The sequence below is a fragment of the Triturus cristatus genome, chromosome 12 (genome assembly GCF_964204655.1).
Source record: "Triturus cristatus chromosome 12, aTriCri1.1, whole genome shotgun sequence".
Lineage (NCBI taxonomy): Eukaryota > Metazoa > Chordata > Amphibia > Caudata > Salamandridae > Triturus > Triturus cristatus.
In genome coordinates, this window is record NC_140595.1 from 293130296 (window position 1) to 293154931 (window position 24636).

At 43.3% G+C, this 24636-nt stretch overlaps 1 protein-coding gene across 2 annotated transcripts in view; it reads right to left on the minus strand.

Annotated features, from left to right (window-relative positions):
* Nucleotides 1-24636, minus strand: part of SETD6 (SET domain containing 6, protein lysine methyltransferase) — a 134012-nt gene that overhangs the window by 93851 nt on the left and 15525 nt on the right. For both annotated transcript variants that reach the window (XM_085637396.1, XM_085637394.1), the window contains exon 2: nt 11273-11395. In XM_085637396.1, the coding sequence (XP_085493522.1) occupies nt 11273-11395 (123 nt within the window). The remainder of the gene's footprint in view (nt 1-11272; nt 11396-24636) is intronic.

The window sequence follows — 24636 nt, forward strand, 5'->3', positions numbered from 1 at the left end:
CGAAAAAATAAAAATCCTGATCACCTATACAACCCAAGTATAGGGACAACTAAAGAAGACAGAGAAAGCGTAATTAACACTCTGTATAACTTCACGTGTCACAGAAGCTCCTTAATTGAGAGTTGGCCTGAGCCCCAAAAAGATGGGTACAGTCAAAGGGCATATTGACCAAAGTCGCCTGGACAGCCTGCAAAAAAACTGAAGTTCTTAACCATGCAGGACACTGTAGCACCACTGTAGATAAAATGGCCCGACCTACTGAATCAGCAGTATCCATGCCACATCAAATTATTAGCTTAGCTGACTGATGGCCATCTCTAATCAGCTGCTCAACATCAGAACGGAGGTTATCCTGAAGTGATGGCAACACAGTCTAAGAATCCCACAAGGCGTGGGAAAAACACCCAAGAACACCAGACGTGTTTGTGGCCCTTAAAGGAGAACTAGCAGAAGAAAAGATGGGCTTGCCACATGCATCTAAACACCTAGACATTCTATTCAAAGGAGTCTTAGGTGAGGAATCCACACATACTGTGAATCTGTAGCAGCCTGAACTACCAGACTACGAGTGGTAGGATGTCTGAGGAGACAAACTGGTTCTCCAGGAACAGCTAGGTGCCTGCAAGATACAGAACGGTCCACTGTGAAACACGGGGAGTTGTAGGGTCTAGTCGTGTACGGCCAGCTCAACTGGCAAGCGGGTGGAGCCGTGGGAGACGGAGTATGCACACGTCTAAGTTGGGGGGTGTCGCGGCTTCAAACGCCTGAACCTACCGTTGGACGTCTCTGGAGAGCAACATCCCCTGGAGCGGCTTGGGCTCCAGGAACGGCCCAGTGAACGGACCTCTGTTTTGGAAGATGTAGACCGAGGTCGTAAAATCTCTGAGGACTGCGACAGACACGCTGCCAGTAACTTAATATGGCGTTCCTTGAGCGCCTTCGGGTTTAGCCTCTGGCAAGAGCCGCGATCCTCAGAGTCGTGGTGTTCTCCCAAACACCACTTATAAACAGAATGTGGGTCTGTAGCCAACATCTGCCTAGTACAAGACCCACAAGGCTTAAAGCCTCACAACATAGGAAAGAAAGCAGTTGAAATCTGCCAGAAAAACAGCCTGAGGAACTGCTTCTCCAGATCCACGTAGCACTGCGGAAAACAGACGTCTGCGCACCGGTGGGGGCCTATATGACTCCACTGACATCACAACCGGAGTCGACGTCATCACGGAGTCGTAAGGCACCTTCTCCCAGCATGCAGAGGGACTGCTGAAAAATCTCTGCGTCCAGTCTGCCGCCTGGGGATAATTCAGAAGTTAAGGAACCTGTGGCTAGATGTCTCTATCAGATAATGTTGTCAAACAGATCAATCTCTGTGGTTAACACTGAAGTAAATGTCCTGGCCAAAGTACTCGCCAACAGATTGCTTCTGCAAGTACAGTACTCTCTCCACATGGATCAAAGAAGATTAACTTACTGCTTAAAACTTTGCTAAGGATGGGTGGTTCCCCTCGTAACGCAATGACAAATGCATTAAGTCACCCTATGATGGTGGCCTCAGCCTACTACACGGTTTCGCTCTAGGGGGACTCGTATGAGTTGATCATCAACAACTGGATTTACAGTAGACTGGATGATCAGCCTACATTACTGAGAGAAGGACCATAGGGGACCATACCCTCGCCATTATAAACATGAACTGTATCCCTGTGGAAGTGCCCCCGCCACAAGCGTGTGCTTTGCTTGGGAAGGGGATTCCTCCACACCATGCAGTGAGCGGGCAAACCTACAAGAGATACCCCCTCTTTGGATGGTACCCAAATGACTCTGGTAACTATCCTTGAAGGCTTCACCAAATGGGATGCAACTGGAATCTCCCCCACTCAAGGATGTGACCTCGCTGTCCCTATTGGATCTGCAATCTGACTTTGATTCGGGGGGATCCCATGTCTTCCAATACTTACAGAGCAGACTGGAATCTTAGGTTGCCTGTGAGATGCGGGAGAGATAGTTTACTTCAATACCCTTGAAATTTACTTCAATCAGCTTGAATCCAAACGTATGATAGGGATCCTCTGAAGGATCTTTAAATTATATGGATCTCTGATTAGCAACACTCCAGAAAAATGTCAGGTCTTGAGATGAGCCCAAGAGGACGATAGTGATTTTCAGGAGGAGGACTTAAAGGATGCTCTGCCTGTCTTCAGAGAGCTTGTGATTCAGTTCAAATACTTGCACAGGGTCTACTACACTAGGGGGAAGACTGTAGAGAAAGATGACTCCCCCCCCCCGACACGAACACCCACATATGCCTCAGCTGTCATCACAATGCAATGATGGAATATTCTTCCATACGATCTGGAGCTGTCCCATGATAAATGTACTTTGGAGGATGTGTTCAGTTCATTGTCATGCGTAACGGAATGGCCTCTGGTGACTTCCCCCACACTGACCCTGCTGGATATAAGGAAGGACTATGACACCAATGCATATCACCAGGCCTTAATTCTGCAGAGTCTAGTGATTGCTCAGTAGAAACATTACACAACAAGGTGGGCATTGGCTATTACGCTCTCCCTCCCCAATGAAGGCTGTTTTTTTAAAAAACTTATTTTTATTGGCATTTCTTATACAACAATTCAAAACTCAGACAATGAATGAATCTACATATAGCACCTTCCTTCGAATCAACATGGCACTCCAAGATAGATCGTCTCAGGAGAGCTCTGGTCAATGGTTAGGAGGTTTATCGCCGCGCTGCATTTCAGTAATCAGGTTAATGGTTCCCTCAAAGTCTTAGTGTACAATGATACATTCTATTACTAGATGTACATTTCGTTCGAGTCTTTCACATGAGCGGCCGGTGGCTTCGCATTAGGGTGTGACGATATAGCCCAATATAAATGAATTTACTTTTTGAAGAAAAACTTCTAAAACAAACTTAAACCTGTGAAGTGGAGTGGTATAGGTTAGGGATCAGCTGTTCATATCTGGGGGATCCGAGCCTAGGGGGTAATGGGCCCACCGGAGTGTATTGAATGAGAGGGGAGAGCTTCCCCCCATAAAATTGTCCAACATATTTCTAATCACATGCTAGCACTTCAAGAAAATCAGCATGTACGCCCCTGCCTGGCCGGGATAGGAGCAAGCCATCACGGCTCGATGTCATCACTCGGGTTATCTCGCTCCCCCCACCCCTCTTCGCTACTGTGCGTCGGCTGCACCCAGGACACCATCATTTCTTTCCAAAAATCAGCTATGGGGCGTTTCCACACTCCTTTAGCTTCCTCCCAGCTCAGTGCTCTACCTTCTGCCCCCGACCAATTAATCACATCCTGATGCCAGTGTTCAACCTTAGGTCCCTGTGTGGATTTCCATACTAATGCTATTCTGCTCTTAGCAAGACCCAGGGCTAAGTCGATCAATCTGTTAACCTTACGTTTCTGTGGACAAGGAAAGAGTACCAGCAAACACACCCAGGCCGTAGATGCCAGCTCCGTCCCCAGAACCTCTTCAACTTTGAAAACAATTGCTTCCCAAAAAGGGCGTATTATTTGGCAATCCCAGAGCATGTGCATGAAATCAGTGTCAGGGTGGGCACATCTTGGGCATTTTCGCATGTCCCCCCCCCCCCATAGGTAATGTTGAGTTGATGAGAAGTCATAGGTCATATGAATGACATTGAATTGTGTATATTTTAGGGGTGTGTTACGGGAAATCTTCTTGGGGGACTGCAGAAGTTTACCCTATTCAGCATCCATGAATAAACCTCCCAATATCTTTTCCCATCTCCCTCACAATCCACCCACTGGGTCCAGGCACATTGTGAGCAGGGTGGCATAAAACCACTTGACCTGGTGCCCGGCTGTACCCAAGATTATCAGTGTGTGCAAGATTGGGTGCGTCTCAGGCTCCCCCCTTCCCTACCCCCACAGTTGTCCGAAAGTGCATACTAGTGCTTCATAATGCAGAAACTGTCCCGGAGGAAGCCCACTACCATCTAGCAGTTCTTCAAAGAGAAGGAGGCCTTTTAATGAAGGATGGGTTTGAGGTACGAACAAGTGCCTCTACTTGGAGAGAACCATTTAGAAGAGGAGGTACAGTCCTCAGAAACATAAGATATGGTAGGAGCAGGTTTCAACTGACTAACTGGAGGAGAGAGATAGGGAAGAAGCCGAGAGGAATGGGAAAAGAGGGATCTGGTGCTGCTGCTACACAGAGTTCTCCACCTTTCTGGTGAATTGTTTGCAGCGGAATGTATGTAGTTGTCTTCCCTAGGGATACATTCCGAACACTGTCCAACAATTACTGTATAATTTTGCCTGCAATGTGGTTTGTTTTGTAACTTTGATATATGCCCAATGAAAACTCAAACAAATCCAAGCAAACAATGAAGATACTGAATTGAATCAAAATGCTTATTAAACAAAACAAATCAAAAACAAAAGAAATAAAAGTAACTGAAGCACACTGACTGAACTTTAACCAAACACGCATGTTCTGGTAGGGTTAAACCCCACGTATAACTTCACCACTCTTTAGTATATACATCATCATATAAAATGTTTTCTAAATGGCGCATAATCACCCAAAACATTATTTTTCTCAAAGTTTGGCTGTATGCTGCAGAAATGTACTGAACATAGTACTTCACTGTTTCATTTTTAATGAGTAAATACATATATTGTGTATTAAGGTCTGTTACTGTATTTTCTTGTATGTTATATTTCTCACTGAAATTCAAATACATGATTTTAGGAGCATTTCATTTCCAAACAGAACATTTAGACCATCTACACTCAAAATAAAATATTTTCAGATAGATGAGGGAATACCAAGTTGCACCCTTGCTCTGGTGACAGTTTCATCATCGATATCTTAAAAGGACTTCACATACGGAGGATGATTTGGGGGAAAATCACAAAAATTTCCGAAGAACAAATTGAGTTAATCCAACGTGGATTAGTAAAGGCTAAAGGTAGTCGCCAAAATGTAGAATTCTTCTAGAAAAATGTATTCTGCCATTTTGAATATGAGAATATTGTATTCTTTTGTACAATGGTGTATGATAAATGTGCAAGGCCCCAGCCAGCTTGCTAAAATGGCAAATATTCATTTTCATAAATGGACAGAGTTTCCTAGTTCTCTCCGGAACTTTTGGAGTGTATGCCACCAATATATTGCGGCAGATTAGAACACGTATGTTCGAGTACTTTGAGCACACCTATTCCGTGCTCAATTCCTTCATACCTGGATTCAGGTAGGAAAGCAGACAATAAATGACAGCCAGATTTCAATCAAATAGTTAAGCCAAACTTTCTGCCAAAAAACAGCATCTTTTCTATAAAGTGCGTCCAAACAGTAGTGCTTGCAAACACCATGTAGAGGACATCAGGTTTCTGTTCTTCAAACCTGTAAAAGGGATGCACTTCTGAAAGGCAACCAGCGCCACACAACATGTTAAGATGGAACGACCATGAAGTATTTGACAAGACAAATGTAGCCCGATGTAAACTGGATTTAGACATTCACTATCCACCTGGTAGGAGCATCTTTAGCCACTTTGTTGACTGAAGAGCTAGCAAAACCTTCAAAGTCCACATTGATGAGATGATGGTTTTAAATGCAACACCTTAAAACTCAGGTAACGTTTTTATCCTGTAGAGAGCTCCAAAAGGTAGAGTGGTGCTATACAAGAACATTAAAAAAATATAAATGATACACATGAAGTATAAAGACTTCGGTATTAGCAGGTACAAATTTCGAACCCTAGAAAAAGTCTAGACTATGCAAGCTTTTTTTCCACATGAGAAAGTTGGATTGTCAAAAAACAACCATTTCCTTCTGGAAGATAATGCGAGACTCTTCAGATGAAACAGTTTGAAGAGAATATTGCCACGTAGACAGCAGTCTTTCTCTCTGTAAGCCTGTGTCACAGAAGGCCGTAGGCTCAAATGGTTTATTTATTAATAATATAGGCCACATGGGATTCAAGTACTGCTCAGACAGAAGTATGAACAGGAACTCAATATTAGTGCCTCTTTACAACAGACCATTTTAGAAGGCATGTGTTTAGTATACCACTACCATGCAATGGCTGACAGGTAGTGTTTAGAGGATTCAATTTTAATCCCTATGGTGTCCAAAAACAAAAGAGGAATTAAAAAAAAAAACACTTTTGAAAATGCCTTTATGGAATTCATTAATCTGCCCATAATTACTTATTTGCTTTAATTCTATCACTAGGTGGATCCTCTTGATCCATACAAGTGATTGCTTTTATTTTCTTCAGGTAAGTGCAAATTTGTCTACACTTATCTTTTGGAACCAAGCCTTCAAATTCAGCAGTGGTAGGCCATGAAGGAGAAATCTCTCTTTTTTCTGGATTAAACATATCCAGAACCTGAGGAAACAGTTGAACTGTTTTCTAAGAGAGAGGATGAAACTCTGTGTATAATATTTGCCAATAATTTGAAAAGGGACTATCTGACTTAATCCAGAATGTGAGACACGACCAATGCACTGGAGAAACCCAAACAATATTTTCAAATCAGTCGAAGAATGAATAACTCCTAACAACTGCTTCTACTTTTGCAGACTTGATAAAAAATCTGGGTATAGAGGTTTTTTTGTTTTTTTTATCATGGACTGGTCTTTTCACAGAGAACCTCTGGTTTCCATTAAGGTCGCTTACTGATCTCCTGTAGATCATGCTGCAGTCTGCTGAGAAAATCTGCCTCTACATTTCTTTTGCTCTAAAAATAGGACACTACCCGGAGAAGACTGCAGACCACAGACCAGACCCAGAGCTGTAATGCTGGATTGGACACAGATAAGTTCAACTCCACCTTGTTCAGATAAATTATTGCAGTGATGTTCCCTAATGATGTAAACAACTTTTCCCTTTAAGAAAGGATTTCACTTATAGAATAACTGCCTTGAACTTCTGGTGCCTTCCAAATAGGTTTTTCCTGGAGAGGAGAAGAAAAAGTAAAAAAGGGTTGCAAAATTCTTTTAAAGTGACTCTTCTCTTGTTTAGAAACATCTTTTCAGTCCTGCCCGTAGTTGCAGGTAATTCCTATTCAGTTTGGTATAAATAGGAGCAGGCCAAGAGAGCAGATACATTACCTCTTTCACATTTACATCAAAGTTCCATAGCTTCTTAAAAACGGAAAGCTGTTTGCCATTTCCATTCCATTTGTAAACTTTATTTCGATCAAAAAGATCATAAAAGTTGCATAAAATACATATAAAAAGCACATTTGAGCATAATAAAAAACATTAAGAAATTGATTTTAAAATAGACCATGGAAAATATACATAGCAGCATACGATTATTTAGTACTTAAGACGCTTAATCCACATTGCATGTAAAAAACGTGAAACAGCAAACACTACAACAGTACTTGTATCGCTGGCTAAGATGCGATAGGCTTCAGTACATCTTGTAAATCCTAGGCTCCTACATAGAGGAATGAGCCAATATTTCCTGGGGGCTCTATATGCAACGCAAAGAAACAATACATGGATTATTGTCTCAGGCGACCTTCCACAGGCTGGGCAGGTTGTTTTTCTTTGTTTGGACCAGTTCTTAGTAAAGTCCCTAAGAGGTAAGGTGCCCAGCCTAAATTGGATATATAGTTTCCTTGCCAGAGATGGGTGCACTTCATTCAGGAATGATTCAAAGGTATACTGGTCTTTATTTAATAAAAACTGTCTCGAAAGACTGCCAAGAGTTGTGTTTCGTTGTAATACACTTAGCTTATACTGCCTATATACCTGGACCAGTTTGACACGAGGGAGCGTCAAACAGAATACCCCAGGACTAGTCCAGAGTTCAGGCAAACCAATCCTGTAGCACATCTCCTTAATATAGACAAGCCAGAAGTGCTAACTGCAATTATTGAACTAAGATCACGACAATAGGACCCTAGCTCGTCTGTGAGCCAAAGTCTTCGCCAGTATGTTAGAGGACGTAAGCCAGCTTCTTCATCTATTGGTCGTATTGCCAGATCAAGACGTAGTGGTATTAAAGGGGTGCTTTGCGGTAGGCCCAATAAAAGTCTAATAAACTTGTTCTCTATTAGGGAAAGACCTTTCAACTGAGAATGGCCCCACAACTCTGCCCCATATAAAGCTGCATTTCTTGCTTGCACTTTGTAGATTTCTGCAGCGGGGCCAGGGGCCCTATGTGTGGTGTATTTGGCCATTTTTAATATCGCACCAGATAGTTGGGCAAGCCGCATAGCTGCTTTATCTAGTTGGGGAGCCCAGGAAAAAGACTCAGAAAGTGTGATCCCTAGGTATTCGAATAGTGAGACCCTTTCTAGAGTTGTTCCATTAAGTGTGGGATTAGGCCGAGTTGTTTTAGCTGGGTTAAAAACCATGTATTTAGTTTTCGAAATATTTATTTCGAGCCCATGGTCAATGCAAAATGCTAAAAAACTATCTAAGACACGTTGAACGCCCATCGGGGATTTGGATAGCAGAAGGGTGTCATCTGCAAATAGCATGACTGGAACCTTTCTACCATTGAGTCTAGGGGAGTCACCACGGTCCGTCTTATTAATATGATTAACCAAAGCGTTAACATAAAGGCAGAACAGGGTAGGGGCTAGCACACATCCCTGCCTGACTCCTCTGTTAACTGGAAAGCGCTCGGTTAGTTGGCCTGCCTTACCATATCGAACCTGCGCATAGTTGCCAGTGTGCAATCTTATGATCATAGTTAGTAGGTCCAAAGGGACTCCCAGCTTGTGCAATACCGCCCAGAGCTTAGCCCTTGGGACCATATCAAAAGCTGCTTTCAGGTCGACAAATATCAGATAGAGGCTGCCACCCTCCACTGATACTGTCTTCCAGAATAATAATTGCAGCCTTAAAAGCTGATCAACAGTTGACACCCTTTTCCTAAATCCTGCCTGTAAATCACTCAAGATATTCATCTCTTCCATCCAAAAATGCAGACGATTAAGTACAATTCTAGCAAACAGCTTTTGTGCTACATCTATTAGGCTAATTGGCCTATAATTTACAGGAAGCAACGGTGATCCTTTTTTAAAAATGGGAAATATTTCGGCTCCTAGCCATGTATCTGGGATACTCATACCTTTCATGATGGCATTAAATAAGGTCCATAAATAAGGAACCCAGATCAAGGGTTCTTCTTTATATAGGTCCCCAGGGATTTTATCTAGGCCAGGTGCTTTGGATGTAGAGAGAGTTTTGATAGCACCCTCGACTTCTGAGGCCGTTATTTCATTTAAAGAGTCAAATTGTGCTAGCTGAAGAGGACCCTCCGTAGGAATCAGATCATCTCCAGTTGAGTACAATGACTTAAAATGAGCTTCCCAGGCAGATGCTGCAATATTCGGTAAAATCGGGGATCGTTCGTCCTTATTACCTATGTTGGAGATAATTTTCCAAAATCCCCTCATGTCCTTATTAGAAAGAGCAATTTTGAGGGCCTCCCATTTTTCAAATTCCCATGACTTTTTTGCATTTTTAATAGTCTCATTATAGAGCTTCCTGGAAGGCTTCAATATAGCCTTATTTTTTGTTTTAATTGCATTAATAAGAGCAGATTTTGCCTGCCTACATTCTTTAGTATACCAGGAGTTAGAGAAGTGATTTTGCCTGGACTTAGTTGATGGAGGATTAAAAAAAGTTTTGAGAGCCAAAGTAAGGTCCAGGTAAGTTGATTCTACCGCTTGTAAGTCCCAATCGCTTGGAAGTGGGGTAAATAACCTTTCGGTTTCAAGAAGCGCTGGGAGGATCAACCCATAAAGTTCTAAAATTTTGTCCGGAGTGCGTTTAACTGAATCCCATCTGATTCTTCTTTTATTATTGTCCAGAAAAAGGTTCCGGTCGGCCGTGGGGCCAGTAGTAGAAGATGCTTGAGAGACAGGAATTAATAACTCAAGCAACAACGCATCGTGGTCGCTGTCAAATCTAGAAATGACAGAAAAGTCTACAATGCTATTCCAAGAAGATACCTCCACCAGAATATAGTCTATTAGGGAGGAATAATTGTCCCTTTTAAAGGTAGGTTTCCCTGGCTGGTCTGATTTTAGACGGCCATTACAGGCCCTCAATGAATGCGTGAGGACAAATGCATTAATTTGCATAACTAATGGAGTCCAATGGAAAGCTGTTTGACATGGAGGCTGATCTTTACATCTAGGGCTGTTGCCAAGCTACTCCTGGCACTTAAGAGTACATACATCAGGATGCTAGATGGAGTAAACAAAACATTGGACTAAGTCCACTGGGCCAAGCACGATCTACATGGTAATGTAAATGATTGACTCCACACTGACTTTGAATCCAATAATCCCTAAGGCTCGGTGAGAAGAAAAACATGTTGTCTTCACAGTAGTTGTCTGAGAATTGGCCTTCACGGATATCGCTGCTGCTGCTCCCAGTGTCTTCTGGAGGTACAAGTGGCATCAGGTTTCAGTTACAGATGTGCCTTAAGATCAGGGGAAGAATCCGCCTTTACTTTCAAAGAGGAGATGCACCCCTTTATTGTTTTGTCAGCCTCCAGCATAAGTCAAATTCAGGATAGTTTAGTAAAGAGAACATAACGCTGCATAGCTTTGCGCATTGTGGCCCGGAGGTAAGTGGTGCAAAAACAGAGTGGGCATGTCAAAGTCTGACATTCAGTGTGATGAAAAAAACTGCTCCCTTCCAATGTCAAAGTCAAAAACTTTAAGACAAACTAATAAGCCTTTCAACATTTTCAAACGTCTTTACACTGAAATGTTTAAGAATAATCGAAAGATGAACAGTATGACCAGACTGCTTAAGGATCCTGCAACAATGGAAAATAAAAGAATCTGAAAATATAAAACGTTAAGATAACTGTGGTTTTCCTGTTCCATTCATCCAGCCATGTATGATTACAGACTTCTAAAATATGGCTATTTTGAAAGGAATTGTCTGTATTTTGCAATAAAATGAGAGGACAACGTAAGAAGGCGGATCAATAAAAGGTGTACAACATTCAGCATCTTGTTGAGGTGTTGTCAGTCTCTTACTCCCTTCAGGTTCTCTTGTGCGTAGAATGCCTACAACAAGACACCTAGACTTTTGATCAGTAAGCAGAAAGATTTGCAGGCAGAATCAGAGAGAGACAGTTTACTCTGTCTGGCCTAAATTATTTTCACAAGGAGCACTCACTCCTCAATTCTATCTCCTACAAAACCCCAGTTCCTACTTCTATGCTCAACACAATCACTCCCAAAGCTCTCCATATCCCTCCGGATTCACTGCTCACCTTTGGATTCATTTTCAGTCCCAGCTCTTTACACCAGGCGAGGAACTCTGAAAGTGCATCATTGCTGCTGACAGATGCAGGCTTTTTAGCGACATCCAGTGCCCCATCCTCACTGGGAGACATCTGCATAAGAAGAAGTTATCAGGTAAGCACCTACACTGAGAATACAAAAAGGCATGGGAGTTTGGCAGACATAAATCGACAGATCCAAAAAAGTACAAAGTACAACAAATTCTTACAACCAAATACTCATGCCCTGCACTCCCCTAGCCACTTCTACCAATGTTGAAGAGCACCAGTGGATTTCCTCCCCATCATCTGACTGTGACAATTTGTCTTAAGGACTCTGTTGGACTGCGTACATGGAGGACTGTGCTGCTGACTGCTTGTTCCATCCCCAAAAGGTACAAGGGGCTTGTATCCTTTTGAGGGCTGTTGTAAGAGAGGCCCTCTCTCTTTGCTCATTTCTTATGGATAGACTGGCTGCTCTCATGCTCCTGGTAGCCTCCACATGAGATATACATCAGATGGAGCAGATATGATTTTTTTTAAAATGCTGGGTATAATTCCTCTATATCCCCAACGTGGAACAGGAAATAGGGAGGGTGAGAAGTTGGCCTGGTATATGCTGTCCACTAATTAAAGTGGGCACATTGTACCAGTCCAAACAACCCTTATTGATGATTAGGTTAAAGACAACCTTTACTGAAAGCTATCCTAGTGGTAGCTATGGAGAGCAGCCTTCAGACTAAGTCTCAAAGGAATGTAAAGCAGCCTGTTTAAGAACCTCCTGAATGACTAAATGAAAGGAGAACCACACAAGAGATATATAAAATATATGTATTTATTACTAAATACTCTCTACTAACCTCTTTATGAGATTAGAGCACAAAGCACACAATATTAAATCACTTAAGTGACAGTAAATAGCACAATACACAGCGGGCTCCAGGGGGAGACCGAACCATATACTAAGAAAGTGGAATAACAACCACGACTTAACTAGACACAGTGCCTAGAGCACGTAGAATCGCTGGGACCCCAAGGAAACACCCAAAGTAGTGACACAGGGGACCCACGGAGGACGGTGCAGTGTGTGAACACAGGCGCGAGCTCCGTACAATCTTATGGGAAAGTCGCGGTTGGAATTTTAAAGATTAAGGACACTTCGGAGAGGACTTTAAGCAAACCCCTTGGAACATTGAAGGTTTTAAGGCCAGCACCCTTGAGAGTACCGATATACCCGTGTTACCTATCCCAGAGGAGCCAGGTGCATAGGTCTCAAGGGGTGTCGGAAACCTTCGTCGTTTTCAATGGCATGAAGCGAAAAAGTGCTGCTGCCGGGAAGATGAAAAGTGTCCGGTGAGATACAAACCTGGATCCGAGGTGAGAAGAACCTGAAAGCAGAGAGGACAGAGTCTGGGTGACTTCAGGGTGACCAGGGGCACGATAGACGAATGCCCACTGATGTCGGGTGCTTCAGGTGAGATGACGCGATGCTGGACTCTGCAGCCACGGGGACCAGGAGACGATGACGACGACCAAAGTCCGGAGGTGAGCTGTCCCACGAAGGATGGCGAGTGCTGGGGGGTGGGGGGGGGGGGGGGGGGGGGTCAGTGTCCGGATTGAACACCAACAAGCCTTGGCAACTGCAACCCACGCGGGCAGAGGAATTAAGCTTCGGTGTGGACCAGCAAGGTCCTGGGAATTCTCCAAGCAATGGAGAGTCAGGGCATGTCTGGACCACCCAGGAAGGCCCACTGAAAGCCAAAGTTACCTTCACAAGGACCCACAGGCCAACGGACCAGGGATCGCAAAGGGACCTCGAGCTGATTCACAAAATACCAGCCCACGGAACACTCGTGGAGTGTAGGCCTGAAATCTTCGGTGGAAATACTGCTCGGGTCAGGACTACAGTAGCCCAAAGCACAGCCTCCGGGATCGCCGAAAAGCAGATGCTGCTGCAAAAGTACACAGTGCACAGGGGTTCCGGTTGCACAGTCCACACTAGGGATATGGGTCTCAGGATTGCTGAGAGAACTGATCGACCTCAGGGACGCTCGGGAACCCATCTCCTGTGTTGCAGAAATCTTCAGAGTCCTCAGGAGCTCGGGAGATGCAAACCGGTTAGATGTGTTAAAGGTGCCTGCCTTGCAGGGGAGTAACTCCTTTACTCCAAGGGAGATTCTTCAGTCATCCAGCGTAGTGTAGACCGTCGAAGTACTTGGTTTCTGTAGCAGAGTTTAGTCCAGGTAAAATCTAAAGTCCTGTAGTCAGGGGTTCCTACTTTATACCCAAGGAAGGGGTGGGACAAACTCTGGGGACCCACCTATGGGAGGGTCAGGACAGAGGGGTGGCTACACCCATGTCCTTTGTCCAGTTTCACACCAGAGCAGGAGCCAATGGCTCCTGCAACCAGTTTGAACTGGACTATGCACAGGGACACCAAATGTGCCCCCAGTGCAGCCTTCAAAACACTCTGAGTGCACCCACTCAGCCCCAATACACTAAATCCTGTCTGGGAGGTGGTCACATTCCCAGTGACAGGAAACCTGTTGTCAAGCCTTCCCCTGCTCGAGCTAGGCTCAGCAGCAAGAGGGCAGACTCGTGTCTGTGGCTGGCAGCATCCATTTTGTGATGCCCAGGTCGAGAAAGCTGGTACCGGGTACACCGGTGTGTCACATAAGTCCCTCTAGAAGGGTGGAATCATACCTCCCCCGCCAATGACTGGCGGGGCGGTATGATTCCAAGGTGTTTGACACCAAACACAACATGTTTCTAAGCAGCCGTTTTAAAGTTAGCATATACCGCGAGGTTATAATGCACTTAAATATATAGGGTTGGCTGCATCACAAACAACCCTGGAAAATAGGTTCCGAAGGCTGCAGAGGGGCTCTGCTCATGCATGGGCACCCTCTCACATAAAACCCAACTCCCTGCCTTCAGGATTGATAAGGCCTGCCATAGGGGCGACTGATAGGTTTATATGTGCAGTGATTTAGAACAGATATAGTGAACCTATATCTAAGTAAGGGGTGCATGCACCACCTTACACAGGCTGCAGTAGCAGACCTGTGGTGTCAGTTTGAACGGTCTCTCAGGAGTGGCATAATATATGCTGCAGCCCCTGGGAGGCCTCTAAGGTGCCTATGCCCTGGGTACATGGAGTACCATATACTAGGGACTGATAAGGGTACCCCAGAATCCAATCTGGAGTGTCCATAAAGTACATGCACAACCAGTTTAGGGAGAAAGCAGATAGACTGGGGTCCTGATTAGCAGGATCCCAGTCAGACTAGTCAAAGACCAGCAACACACCAGGAAACAAAGTGGGGGTAACCATGCAGGCAGATTCCACCTTCCTACAGGGAGAGAGTTACATTGGCAGTGAAATGGACACTACACCATTCTGTCTTCTGTTATTGCTACACACATACAAGGCTAAATACAAAAGAATCCTTCAGATGTGCATCCTTGGCGATTTTGCTCAAATCACTGCCACATCTGTAGTTACTCACCTCATCCAATGCGTTACCGGTTACTGTCCCAGACCACCCACCCTCCATCACAACTCTCAAAATTAAATACACAGCTACATGCATTTCAGATACAATTCCTTAGATGTGTTTGCGCTCATTCTATATCAGATGTCGATTTATCAACATGCAAGAGCAGCAAAAGGGACATCATGTAAATTTTTTGTACCCCATGACATCAAAGTATGTGAAAAACTGCATGACTTCTAATCTAGTGACATCACACTATGGATCCTTGGAGAACCAAAGAAAATTATGAACAAAGTTGATGCCATGACTTAAAATTAAGTAAAGCAGGTATGTAAAGGTGTAGCTAGGATATGTCATGGGTGGAGTCTAAATGTAACAGAGGCAGGGTCACCTGCATGTCCCACTGCAGACTCAAATGCTTAGGTACAGCCAACACATGCAGATGTATAGCTTCAAAACTTTCCAGTACATCATCATACACCCATCACAGCCTTATGCTCCAATATGGCCTTGGAACACTCAGTTTTGACTTTAAAAGCACAGATGTATATCTCAACTTCCTCCTTGATCCCAAGGATGACCACACAGCGTGTAAGTGTTTGGTTGTATTTTTCTTTATTCACCGACCAACATCAAACATATTTATATATACATACATACATACATACTATAGCCAGTGGGTAGTTATAGTTAGGACCAACATTTCCTATAAACGAAGCATGGTTTTTCTTGCCATAAACGATGGCGCCATTTGACGAATGAAAATGTTTCAAAGGTAGTGTGCAAGCTACTTTAGCTGGTTTGGAAACTTTTTGGGTGATTCATCAAGTGGGGCTGAGAAAGGGCCCGAAGCGCTGATTGTGCTTTTTGTGATTTGAGGTAAATCTGTTCAGTAGTTTTGGAGTTATTAAAGAAAGAAATGCATAGATATCTAGGGATGTGGATCCTTCGTGGATCTACCCGCAGGGTATTCAAGGGTAACCACGGATTCGGGGGTAAAGGAACGCCCTGATTGGCTTGTTGCAACCTGAAAGGAAAGTTGCTGCTGCCATTTTGTTTGTCGCTTGTCCCATGGGAGGGAAAAATAAAGTGTTACATAAGGGGGTCAGGATACCGGTACCCTTACCGCATAGGACACATGGAGTGTCTCTGAGGGAACCTTCATGGCCAATAAATTGCCCCAACATTTTGTGGGAGCTCAAATCAAGGATCCCGAGGTAATCACGGTGATCCAAAGCCCAATGGTGGGGAAAAAAAATAACTCACCCACTCACACAATATACCCTGCTGCGCATGGCTACAGGCTGTGCGCAGATGTTGCTGTATTAAATATATATATCAATCAATCTTTATTTCGATCATGCTGATCATAAAAGAACGACAAAATATTTACAATAATACAGTAAATGATCTTCGAGTAAAAAAACAAAAATCTCTAAAATGAGCAGATAAAATACATCAATTATTGGTAGTAACAAACGATAAAACCATGTTAAAATATATATATATATATATATATATATATATATATATATATATATATATATATATATATATATCTATCTCCATATCCAACACAATCGTTATTTTTACCGTTCCGAAAAAAACGATGCCACAGCCACGTATTCTTTTTCCATAGCGTGTTTATTAAATCTTATTCGGCCAGTCACTCGACACGTTTCGGAGTACACCTCCTTTGTCATGAGTAAGAGTGCATTGCAAATAATCGTGTTTATACAAACTTAACATGCCACACCCATTTAAGAGTAAACAGTGAAAACAGACCTGACGGCATATTACAGCGCAAGGAGCTAAAGAAAAACAGACTTATAAGTCAAGTCAGATAAATTTCATTAAGACATTAATCGGTGTTTGTTTACCTAAAGTAATTCATGGTAACCAACGGGGTACAATTGTGTTTAATGTATAAACAACTGTTCATTAATCGATCTTTTGTACAAACTTTATTGTTCCATGATAAAATAGAACAATAAACAGAATGACTAAAGCAAAAGCCCAAGTGGGCATTCAAAATTCTTAACCTCTTCAGTGCCCCGCCCTTTCCCCGCCCTGTGCCGGGCATTGAATTAGCGGGCGGGGTTCATGACGAGATAGTCTCGTCATGGGCACAGCGCAACCGCGGTCCATGACGAGACTATCTCGTCATGGGCACTGAAGGGGTTAATAAGAGAAATATTTTTTGTACATGAAAATTGGCCGAGCTGGATGGTGTTTGATATGGGGCTGGGGCCCAAGGTCAGCTGTGAGATAAGGTGCACAGGAGAGGAGTGTCAGAAAAGTGGATAATCGGGCCTGGAAGTACTTCTGTTGAAGCCTGGCGTGCTGGAATGTGAGGGTTTACACTTAGATCCAGACAATGCTCAAACTTTCAATTAAACTCTCCACATGCTCTATATACACACAAAATCTATCCATTGTATCATGGCGACTGTGTGCAAGCAGATATGATGTAATCTAGGGCTTGTAGGCTACCAAAAGAAGCAACAAATTGGGCCCGCAGTGGCCCACCCAAATGCACCCTTGACCCACCCAAATAAAAATTTCTGGAGCTGGGCCTGCTGCACGCAGTTTTTTTCGAATGTGGAATGGCTTCCTTTTTACCCAGAAGGTCTCAATACCTTGCCTCCAGGTGCAGCTCATTGTGTGTGGCTATTCATGTGTTGCATTTGATTTCTCATGATCGCGTCCTATTAAGGGATCCAAGACTACAACTCCCAGAATGAATTATAGTTACATAATGCTCCGGTCTGGGCTATCAAATTCTTAGTTGCATGAGGGTGATCTGGAAGCCTATTATCAATAGTATTTATTTTATAAAATCACAGATAAAACGAAGGGTGGAGGAACTGAACCAGTGACTGCCAGGTTATGCACAGCTCTCCACAGCAAAGGATCGTACTAATAAGCGAGCGTATCATAAATATATATCATTACTTATTACACAGCAACTTTCTATGCATCACTCTTCTTGATCACTGTCTAAAGATCAGATTGAAGATCTAAACTCGCAGCTTCACATGTAGAAAAATGAGAAAAACAAATCGCATACAGGGCAACCGGGAAATAAACTAAATGACACCGGGAGAAGGAAGAATGTTATACAATCATCGCTGGCCTAGAAGCACTGAACCCGCATAAGATCGTCCACAAAACCCCCACACATCGCTAGACACATCCTAGATGTCATTTTTGATAATACATAACTAGTTACCTTTCAAACGATGACTCCAGTCCATGGTCACACCACCATTTGCTTGCCTTCCAACATAAAACAGCACTAAGTGACGCACCTAAAACCACCTTACGTGCAGCCACCTATCAGCCGTGGAACAAACTCAATTTGGAACACTTAGAAACACAACTAGCATGCAGTTTAGACCTAGAAACAATAAATTCTGTTAAAAAACTATAGGAGTGGCTACAGAACGTTTTGATATCCTGATACCACTAAAAACCACACAACAGAACAAAAGAAAACAACTTGGAGAAATACAGACATATAAGAGATAAAACTACAAATTAAAAAGCAGCAACGTGCCTGGCTCAAGACAAACGCCAACCAAGACAGAAAATTAACAGATTGAACAAGTCAGCTATCAAAAAAGTGAAGAAAAAAATACTATTCAGACAGAATTCAAAATGCTAAATGTGCAAATAAAGATTTATATAAAATTCTCAATGGATTTTATAAACCAAATTGCCTTGAAGCAGCTCATCCCATTATTCAAGAGTTCACAGACAAAGTGGCAAATCATTACACGGACAAAGCAGACATGTTGGACTCATACTTAAAACAGAGACAAAGCATCAGCACTAACCCTTTTACAAAGCTACAATCCAATTATACTCTAACCCAGCTTCTCCGTTCCTTCCAACACATTACACACAATGAGTTTATAGAACTGGTCAAGGCAAGTAGGCCTGCCGGCAGCCCTTCTGACCCCTATCCACCACAAACCTCCAAGGCAATTCTTCTAACAACCTCTGCTGCCACTCCAGTAAGGAGAATCATCCACAACTTCTTAACTACCGAAATATTTCCAAAAGAACTCAAAAAAAGTCACACATATGCCCATTACTGAAGAAAACAAACTTGGATCAGCTGAATCCTGACAACTACAGACAGATTTCAAATTGACCTTTCCTGGAAAAACTGATAGAAAGAGCAGCTTTCGACCATAAGTCACAATTCATTGAAGAGAATGCCATACTTTCAGACTTCCAAAAGGGATTTCATCCAGGAAGAGACACAGAATCTGCCTCCTTGCCATCTGGGATGACCTCAAGAACACCGTTGACTGCAACTGGGTTGCTGCACTACTTCTCTTGGACCTCTTGGCTGCCTTTGACACGGTTGACCATGAAACTGATACAAAGACTCCACGAAGCTGGCATAGAGGGGATAGCTCTAGGCTGGATCGCGTCCTACCTTTGCAACAGAACAAATGTCATCCATACCACACCTTTCTTGTCCAAATCGTTCTTCATAAAAGCAGGGGTTGCTCAAGGCTCTATTATCTCACCCATGCTTTTCAACATCTACAAAAAGTCTTTACTAGCACTGCTCAATCAATTTCCCCTCACATGCTATAACTATGCAGATGACACGCATATACTCCTTCAACTGCAATGCCCTAAAGACATTGGAAACTTTGGAAACCAATTTTCAGTTGTCTCAGAGATGTGGATCAATGGATGACGTAGAGCCATCTCAAATTGAATGCTTCCAAAACGGAAATACTCATGTGTAGCATTTGGAAACATTATGACCCACTCACCATGAGATCTGATGATCTGGAAACACCACCTAAAATATCAAAGGAAGTAAGAAACCTCGGAATGACCATGGACTCCAAGCTATCGATGAATGCCGAAGTTGACAAACTAGCAAAATCAAGCTTTGTTACTATAAGAACTCTGCGACAAATCTTCTCCCATTTGGGATTTCCACACAAGGTCCAGGCTACCATCTCCCTGGTTTTGACCAAACTGGATTACGCCAATAACCTCTACTATGGATCACCTTTAACGACCATGAAAAGACTACAACGGATTCAGAACTCGGCTGTCAGACTACTCCTACATATAAAACTGCGAGACCACATCTTCCCTGCCTTGAAAGCCCTGTATTGGTTACCGGTTGCCAGAAGATCCACGTTCAAGCTGCTTTTGTATCACCCACAAAGCAATACATGGAACGGGGCCGCTCTTCATCAGGAATAAAGTCAGCAAACAAATTCAACAAAGGAACCTCGGTCCTAGAGTGGCACCTCACCTCAAAATCCCAAGATACAAGAAATAAACAATGGGTGGCACATCATTCCCTGTTCAAGCAGCCAAACTATGGAACTCTTTACCCCGGACATAAGATCCACGGATAACCACCTTATCTTCAGAAAACTACTCAAGAATGGGCTCCACATAACCACCATAAACAAATAGATAGAAAAATACAGCATATCTCTCTGTATATAAGCATTTATTTGTACTATATGTACCTATATTGGTGTATTGCTTTGTATAAACGTGTAGAATACTCATGTTTACAAAAATTATTATATATAGATGGTCATTAGTTCTGCTTAACAAATGTACATATTACTGATAGTTACATTTTCTATGTTAAGTGACTGCATAAATAAGTAAATCTTTTTAGCATAACTATCTACAATTGCTTCACTATTGATCTACCACAAAAAAATCTAAATAAAACGAATTTAAAGTACAACACTTGAAAGCTAGAGTTTATTTAATGCATTTTTGATCTACATATACTACCTTCCTTTATGCATCTATATACCTTCCATGTACTTATGGATCTATATCTTTATTACTTTTGGATCTATATATTTATTACTTTTACTTAAGTATTACTTTTCTTCTAATTCAGCATATCCAATGCACTACCCTATTTTTTTTTACCCTATACAGCACTCAATATATCCTCTAGCTCAACTCGGACTCATCTCAAACCTCTTTCTACTACTCTTTCCAATGCACTAGCCTATTGCTCACCCTATACCTCTATCTATCGATATATACATTACCTCCACTCATCTCAAACCCGACCACTACTATGATCCCCAAAATAACCCGTTCAAGACTCTTCTCTACTCCACCCCTCTTTGCATCATCTCATACCTCTTTTTACTATTCCGATCCCCGAAAAACAAGCCTTTCTAAACTCTCCCTCTGACTCTTCCCCCTCCACCTCCACCTCCCTTTTACTCACCCCCTCCACCTTCCTTTTAGTCATCCCAAACCTCCTCCTACTGCTATGAGCTCCAAAACAAACAAAAAAAAAAATCTAAATCCGTCCCTTCTATCTCTCCACTATCCTTTTCAATCCAAATAACAGACTAACACGTCCATCACTCAAATTAATTTCATATGTCACTATACTAATCTTTTATGGGTTCCAGAATAGCGTGCTGCTCCCCGAAAGAGCACTTCAACACCTCATCAGGGGTAGCAAACACTATACAAATGCAAACCTTTTTACATCTTCTACCCTCACTATCCTCCTCAATCCAAATAACTAGCATATCCACTACTCAAATTACTTTCATAATTCACTATTCTAATTCACCACTAATCCTTTATGGGTTCCAAAGTAGCGTGTTACTCACTGAAAAAGGGCTTCAGCACCCAGCTGGGGTAGGAAGCGCTAAATAAATTCAAACCTTTCGCCCTTCTCTATCCCTCCACTATCCTTCTCAATCCAAATAACTAACATATCCACCACTCAAATTACTTTTATATTTTTACTATAGAAATTCACCACTAATCCTTTATGGGTTCCGGAGTAGCGTGCTACTTGCCGAAAAAGCACTTAGACAGGGGTAGTAAGCGCTATATCTATGCAATTATAATACAATACATCAGAATATTCGGCATGGGCACAATCACCCCGCTCAAGTGGCTAGCATTACAGCAAATCTCCTTGGAAACGAATACTTATGTTTGAGACGAAGGGGCGCATACAGGGATGACCATGCAGTATTAATTACATAACACTCCTGCTCACCCTGGAACCTAAATTTTAAACATATCTATGTTGACTGTGATGTAAAACCAATTGACTTTGCTTGACCGAGTGTTTAAGCATAGCCAATTCTATGTCAGGACCGGAGGCTCCGATTATGCTTCTCATTTCTTTACTGAAGAAATCTCAGCAGCCAATCAAATAACAGTAAAAGAAATAAACACTACAATACCCATGAACACACACTGGGTATCACATGACAACCATAGAGAATCCCCTATAAAAGGTCCATAAGAGAAAACCATATCCTCTTTCTTTGCTGCTCCGCAGCCAGTTAAGTGCTTTGCATTTTTACTTACATTCTTTCATGCTCGCTTTGTTCTGCAGCGCGTTTGCTATCGCGTCCTTGCTTATTGTGTTTGCGCATTGCCTCTTTGTTCTACGAGTGGCGCTCAGCGCGCGTTGCACTTTGTACTCCGTTTTCTGCTGTTTTCGCCGCTATCTAATTCCTGGGAGCGTTTGCCACCTCCCCGGTTCGGGCACTTCGCACCCGTGCTTGATTTGTTGTGGAGTGGGAGTTCGGGGGCTAGAGGACGCGCGTACTAGCATTGCGCAATCCTCTTTCTATTGTGCTCAGGCGGTCATTACCGCGCATGCGCAGCGGCCATTTCTTTAAAGATTTGCCTGCATCTACGCATATCGAATGAGCGCGGGAGCAGTGCTTTTCATGCTCTTTGCCCACTTTCCTGTCACAGCCCCAGTTTGGGCTGGATAATAGTGCATAGCCATTGCCTAGAGTGGTTCTTGGCAAGCCCTCCCTCCACGCTTAATTGGTTTACTTTACTCAGTGTTACTTTGTAACTGTGTTGTTGGCTTGCCAGGGGTTCCCACTCCCCCCTTATTTTGCCTTCTGGCAGTACTCTTGCTTACAGTGTTTACACTTCCTTCAGTGGGCATGATTAACACTTTATTGTGTTATTATGGCTGAATATTATGATGAGGAAGGTTACTATTATGATGAAGGGACCTCTGTGTCCATGGAGCAAGAGTTGGTTGAAGCACTTGATGTGGGTGTCCACCACTCTGTTAATAAAGCGCTGGTTCGTGCTATTGAGCCCTTGAAACGTCATCTGTGTTCTTATGCTTTGCGACAGGGCTGGCTACCTGCTTCCTCTGGTTGTCCTTCCTCTAATGATTCGAAGGTTGCGAATCCTCAGAAATCTGATTTTGCTTGATTAGCCAAGGCTTTCTCTAATGACCATTCCTATGGTCATTCTTCCAAGGACATTCGGGCTTCACATTCTCATCAGACGGAGGATAGGGACACTTCCTCTGACACACCTTCGGACCAGGGAGACTCTCCTCCTGCAGCTAAAAAGTCTTGTAAGGAACATTTTGTTGATGCTCCATCGCATCCTAAAGTTCTTACCTTTGACCCAACCGAAATTGTACATCCCAATTCCTCTTCCTGGCTTCCTTCCGCGGAGGTCGCGGATTATGTGCAGTCCCATATTCGCCAACCTATTGACAAGGATGTGAGAGCGCACCTGCGTTCTGAATGTCCTAGGCCGGATTTAGCTGACAAGGTGGCGGAAACGCCCGTAGTCGATACTTCCATGATGACTTATCTCAAGAAGTACGCCAAAGACCCAAAAAAGGGGATCGATAGAGCATGGAGTTCTTGTCAAGACAACTTGTTGGACTTGCTTGGCCCCCCTCACCAAAATTTTGGAAATAGGTTTCCTGGTTAAAGAGTCCGCCTCCTCCATTAACCCAGATGATTTGATTGGATGGGCTCAAAAAGCCATATGTCAGTTGGGTAACGCCAATTGTGCAATGTCATGTGAACGCAGGAGATCTATTCTCCTAAAATTAGACCCGAAGTTAGCAGAGTTGTCTTCTTCTGAATCTGGGCCGTTAGCTCAGGGTTTGCTGTTTGGTCAGCCTTTTCTTAAAGAATTAACCAAATTTGTTGCCACTTTCAGTGGCCTCGATAAGGCTCAATCCTCCCTCTAAAGGGCTTTTCGGATGGTTTTGGCCGGGCGATATAGGGGACGATCGTTCGGCCGTGGATTTCACCAAGGCGCCTGGCTCTCAGTCCCATCGTGGAGGTTATCAGGACTCCGGATATAACACCTCCTCCTTCTATCCCACCCGCAGAGTACGCAACAAGTTCAGGAAAGACCGTTATGGTGGAAACCAGGGAGGACAACAGGATTCCTCTGCTTTAGGCGAGCCCGATTGCGTTTTCGAAAGTTTTGTTGGGGGGCAGAATTCAATTTTTTCTTCCAAATTGGCAACAGATCTCGAATGATGCATGGGTTTTAGACACTGTGCGGGGTTACAAGATAGAGTTCTTCAGTTCCCCCATTCAAACTCTACCTCCTTCGTCCCAAATTTTTTCCCAAGATCGGGCTGTAATTTCTACAGAAATAGATTCTCTTCTACAAAAAGAGCCATCATTCGGTCCTCCCGTAATCCTCAGGGCTTCACCAGCAGCATGTGCCGGGTTCAGAAGAAAAAGGGACGGGTCCAGATTGGTTCTCAACCTCAAGGACTTCAATGGATGGGTCGTTTATCGACACTTCAAGATGGAAGGCATCCATCTTCTTCGAGATCTTCTTCAGGAGGGGTACTGGATGGTCCGTCTAGATCTGAAGGATGCAGTTCCAATGGCAGGGGGTCTGGTACGAGTACAAGGTTCTTCCTTTCGGCCTCTCGTCAGCACCTTGGTGCTTCACAAAGCTTCTGAGGTCGGTCGTGGAATCTCTACGAGCTCGGGGTGTTCGCCTAATAATTTATTTGGACGACCTTCTCATCATGGCTTGTTGCCCTCGTCTGTTGGTGACTCA